General features: G+C 39.6%; 1 protein-coding gene across 1 annotated transcript; it reads left to right on the forward strand.

The window, feature by feature from the left end:
- The first annotated feature begins 3,551 nt into the window (after positions 1-3,551).
- On the forward strand, positions 3,552-4,481 carry LOC106830136 (olfactory receptor 51V1-like). Its single transcript, XM_014839562.3, has one exon. It carries the CDS (start codon positions 3,552-3,554, stop codon positions 4,479-4,481), a length of 930 nt encoding a protein of 309 aa, XP_014695048.3.
- The last annotated feature ends 744 nt before the right edge of the window (positions 4,482-5,225 follow it).

Consider the following 5,225-nt stretch of genomic DNA (forward strand, 5'->3'; position numbering starts at 1 on the left):
AACAAATAGTCATTTATAACAATAAAAAAATCCTCTTCCAGGTACTTGGATAAATGTGAGAAATGAAAAGTAAATAGGACGTTCCATGTATTGACGAATCTCAAATCCTTGTCACATAATACTCATTTTATTGCCCTGGTTAGGAAAATAAAAGTTGTATTACTGATTCAGTCTACCCCAAGAGCATCCCTTGTGCTTGTATCTTCATGTCAGAAGTCTTTGAGGGGACTATTTAATTAGTTATAAAAGTCCTGAAGTAGCTCTTATTAGTGTAAGATATGTGCAGGGTTGAAAGATGAGGTAGCGAAAGTCCACAGGTACCGTACATTGCTTGCATACTGTTATTCTGAAAGCAGCCTTCTCCTCAATGGGAGTATCCAACATTTCTCTTATCTTATTCATATTATTTCTTAAACTCCCTCCATTTTTAGCACATTATTGGAAATTCATAAAACCATTTATAGAAGGAGTAAAAGCAGTTGTCCAGCTTCTCACCACAGCAGAGCCAAGCTTAAAATAGAGATTCTCTGATCAGTTGGTCTTCTTTGCATTGTATCACCACTGATAAAATGACGGCCTTGGGTTATTATGACATCTCCCTCTTTTTTTGTATTTAATGACTCTCTTTATAAACATGTTGGATCATCTCAGTATGTGTGCATTCCTGGTAAACATTGCCACCATCATTTGTCTCAAAACTTCACTTTTGAAAAGAACTTTTCCTACTTCACCTAAGGACTCAGGGTTACAAACCTTGTCTCTTAATTCTTAACCCTTTCCTCTCCTCCCTTGCCCACTTTAATTGCCATTTAGAGAGCACTAATATATTTTGCTGCATAAACAGTTTTCCCTTTGAAGATCAGAATTGTGTAGGTAGTAAGCACAGATGTAGAATTCAAATTTTAAGATAGATAAGTGAACTTTTCTTAGTGATTGCTTGGGTTTTGGATTCTCTGTGTCTACTACTTTTCCTGTTGGCATCCTCACATGAGCTAAAGCTGGTTTATGTCTGCCAGCTGCCCCTGGCATTAACAAGATTCTTTCCTTTCTTTTCCTGCCTGATGCTTTTCTTTGCACCTACCCCATTAAACACTCACACACACACACACACACACACACATATACAGGCCCAGGCAATGCACTCCCTCACAGTCACACACAAACATATGCACATCTTCAAATGGCTGCTTTTTTTCAATTCTGATCTTACTCCAACTGTTTCCTCCTTGAGAGTTATTCCCAGAACACTTTATATAAAACACTATCACTGGCAGCCCTTCTATCAGCATTATTTACTTCACAATATTTATCTCTATTTGCATCCATTGTGTTCATGATGCTTCATTGTAGCTGTACTTTTGTCTATCCTGCAGATAGCTATAATGCTAGCACTTACAAATAAGGGTCCTTAACACTATTCATTTACTGAAAAAAATATTTAAGCAAATACTAGGATTTTAAAACTGACTCTCTGACTGTATATAAGCTGACATCATATTTGAAACTTTTTAAAAATCAGAATTTTAAGGGAGCCTTTAGCTTATGCAGATATGCAGATAGAAGTCACACCAGGCTTCTGATTCTCCAAAGGCTTTCCTTATCACAGCAGAGATCTTCCTCTGATTTTCTTTTCCTTCTTTTTTTTTCACCGTAAGCTAAAATTCTCAGAGGCTAAATAACAAACACCAAGGATTGTGTTCTCCTCGGGCATCCACTCTTTATTAAATAGGAGGCTTTGGGCAAATTATTTTCTTCATTTGCTGCAGAGTCTATTTCTTAATTTAGAAACCAGGTGTAATACAATCTGATTTCTCAGTCTTAGAGAATTCAGGTGATTCTCTGAGATTATAGACGAAAAAGTGATTTTAAAGTATTTAAACTGAAAATGCAAATATGAAGGATTACACCTGCACTTTGCTACCTTCAGAGGAGAGCAGGATCCATAAGGAGGATCTCTTTTGGAAAGGAGTTGAATACTAGTGTACATATCTCCAGACAAATTAGTTATCATCACAACAGTTTTCAACTCAAGACAATGTCTGTGAAAAACAAACAAACCCATGACTCCTCAAAATTCAGTTGCTCTTACCGGCTATTGTTATTCTTATGTTTGATCATTGTGGATTTGCAGAAAGCTCCTGGCTGGGTTTTGTTGAAGAGGGATTGAGAAATACTTTAAAATAGAGTCATCTTCTACTAGGGTCTGGGACAAAATAGCCCACAGTAGAAAATACATGGATTGGCAGCTGAGAGACCCACAAGGTTCAGGGGACAGAAAACATGGAGGAATGGAGGACAGTGGTTGCATTCGCAAATGTGGTGTATCCTGAGGTTTACAGGAGATCTGATACTTGACAAGTTCTTGCCGTTTTGGAGTCACTGGAACCTCATCACTACAATGCTGGGGATACTGCAGGGTCTATAAGCTTCGTTCTAATTCTGACGTACTTGAGTTTGAGTTTACACTCGTGCTCTTAGATCTCCCTGCACCAGCCCATGTACTACTTTCTGTCTGCTGGCAGTGACCGCCCTGCACCTGTGTGCCTCCATGCTGCCCACCATAAGTACATAATTAACTATGTACAACTAACACATAAGTGAATGTTTTAGCAATATGGTGTGTGTCATTTTATAGTATTTTTATGAAACTTTTTTATATACAGCTCTTATACTACACCTGTCAGAAAGGAGACACATTTCTCTGGAGTTCAAAAAAGGGAGAGAGTTTGACTGAGGAATTCAGTGAAAAATAAAAATTTCCTTAAGCAGAAAACAATAAATAAATCTTATGTAAACATTATAGTTTATTTCAGACTGAAATGGACACAAAAATTCTTCAGATTTCTGATACTATCTTTCCCATTGGATGTTTGCTTCCTAGCTTATTCTGAGCACAGTCAATTCAGTCCATTTTCAGTCAATGCCATGAGTCACCCTCCCTCTAAGATTAGAAAAGTTGTGGACTCTGGGGAAAATGCTGCTACTTATCCTTTCCTCACAATCCCAGGAAACTGCTAGCCTGGAAGAACCAGGAAGAATCTTTCACTTGCATCATCCTTCACAAGAGAATAGTGCTCTCCCTGGATCCCGGGTTCACCAGCTCCCACAATCCTTTTCATTCCTTCCTCCTAACTCTGAGCCTTCTGACTCCCTGTAAACAAGGACTTGGGAAGGAGAGAGCGTTCAGAGGTTACCCAGGAGCAGCAGAGCAGGAGCAGCCTTACGCTCTCGATAACTTGAGTCACTGTCACCTGGTGTGTGTGGTGCAAAGGGCTCAGAGAGACTACAAGGGACGGAAGTTAGAGATCAGTTGCCTATAGTGGTCAGACATTGATTTGCTTCTATAACCTCTGAGACCTGACATCAAGGACGTTCTCTGTGAAACCATCTTGTACAGTAGCTTCTCCTACAGTTGACTTCCCTGGGGTTCTACAATTAACTTAACTTGTGCTACATAAGCTCTGAGCACTGTGTTATGTTAAACTGTTCTCAAAGCCAGATAATATACACAAAACTGTGAATCTTTACCTTTCCTTGGGAATTAGCTCCAAATGCTCATGTCTGCTTCTTCTGCTTCCATTATTAATTCCTCGATATTTATTCTCACAGGGTTCCCTGGCCTAAACCAGTACCATCCCTGGTTTTCAATTCCCTTCTCCTCCGTCTATGCTATGGTTTTCCTGGGAAACTGCATGGTGCTCCATGTGATCCGGACTGAGTCGAGCCTGCACCAGCCCATGTTCTATTTTCTGGCCTTGCTGGCCCTCACTGACTTGTGCATGGGGCTGTCCACAGTGCACACGGTACTGGGGATCCTCTGGGGGCTCAACCAAGAAGTCAATCTGGATGCCTGCATTGCCCAAAGTTACTTTATTCGTGGACTCTCCTGCACAGAGTCTGGAGTCCTTCTCGCCATGGCCTTTGATTGCTTTATAGCAATTTGCAATCCTCTGAGGTATACGTCCATCCTGACTAATAATAGAGTCATTCATTTTATGGTGACCATTTTGATAAGAAGTGCTTTGTCTATTCTTCCCGTCATCATTCGTTTGAAGTTCTTTCCTTACTGCTGTCCCCACATCCTCTCTCACTCTTTCTGCCTTCATCAGGACTTACTCCAGCTAGCCTGCTCTGACATCCGCTTCAACAGCTTCTATGCCCTGGCTCTGGTGATTTGTACCGTGTTGTTGGATGCCATCCTCATTCTTATCTCCTATATTTTCATCTTGCATACGGTGCTGGCAACTGCATCCCGGGAGGAGAGGCTCAAGTCCTTGCAGACCTGTGTCTCCCACATCTGTGCTGTCCTGGTTTTTTATATTCCCATCATTGGTCTCACCATAGTGCACCGCTTTGGAAAGCATCTCTCACCTTTGGTTCATGTCCTTATGGGCAATATCTATATTCTCTTTCCACCCCTGATGAATCCAATCATCTACAGTGTAAAGACCCAGCAGATCCGAAGCAGGATGAAGAAGTAGTTTTCCCTGAAAATGTGGTGAAACCCTTGGATTTTATCAGTAAGAATGTTTTAAGGTCAAAATAATAATGCTAGTCCCCATGTGTGCAACAAGATACAATTTGAATACTCTTTTCTATAATGTTTTATTCTTTTCTAAGGACTTGAGCATTAAAGAACTTAAGTGACTTGCTAATGCAAGAGAGGTAATGAACTAAGTTTTGCTCATACACAATCCAGAGCAGGTTTCTCAAAGTTTACTGTAGGATACTCAAACCATTATGGATGAAACAATGAGGAGCTTTGTATTGTATTGTACATCCTTGCAGCATGATTGCCATATGAAAATTGTGTTATCCTGAGTTAATCAATATTTTCATTCCATTTAGTCACACCTCTACCTAAAATTTCAGAGACATGCCTATTTTTTAGGTTATTCAAGTAATGGACCTTATATCAAAATATATTATACAGTGAAATTGGACTTTCCTCATTCCTACAGGTGAGTTGAGTTACTATGATGTTGAGGCTTCCCTCTGCTCTATTCTCTTTTCTCTATTACTGACTTAATGCAAGTCCATTAAAGATGTTTTGGAATAAAAAGATGTATAACCCCTCTAGTCCAAAGACTTTCTCCTAATTTTTTCAAGGTTATGAAGCTGAGACCTTATTGCATTCAGTTTTTCACTCTACAATTTTTCACTAAATATTGTATCATTAGGACTTCTTTGTGGCATTTTAAATTATCCATAAAGTCTGCAGAGAA

The sequence above is a fragment of the Equus asinus genome, chromosome 20 (assembly GCF_041296235.1).
Source record: "Equus asinus isolate D_3611 breed Donkey chromosome 20, EquAss-T2T_v2, whole genome shotgun sequence".
NCBI classification, from domain to species: domain Eukaryota; kingdom Metazoa; phylum Chordata; class Mammalia; order Perissodactyla; family Equidae; genus Equus; species Equus asinus.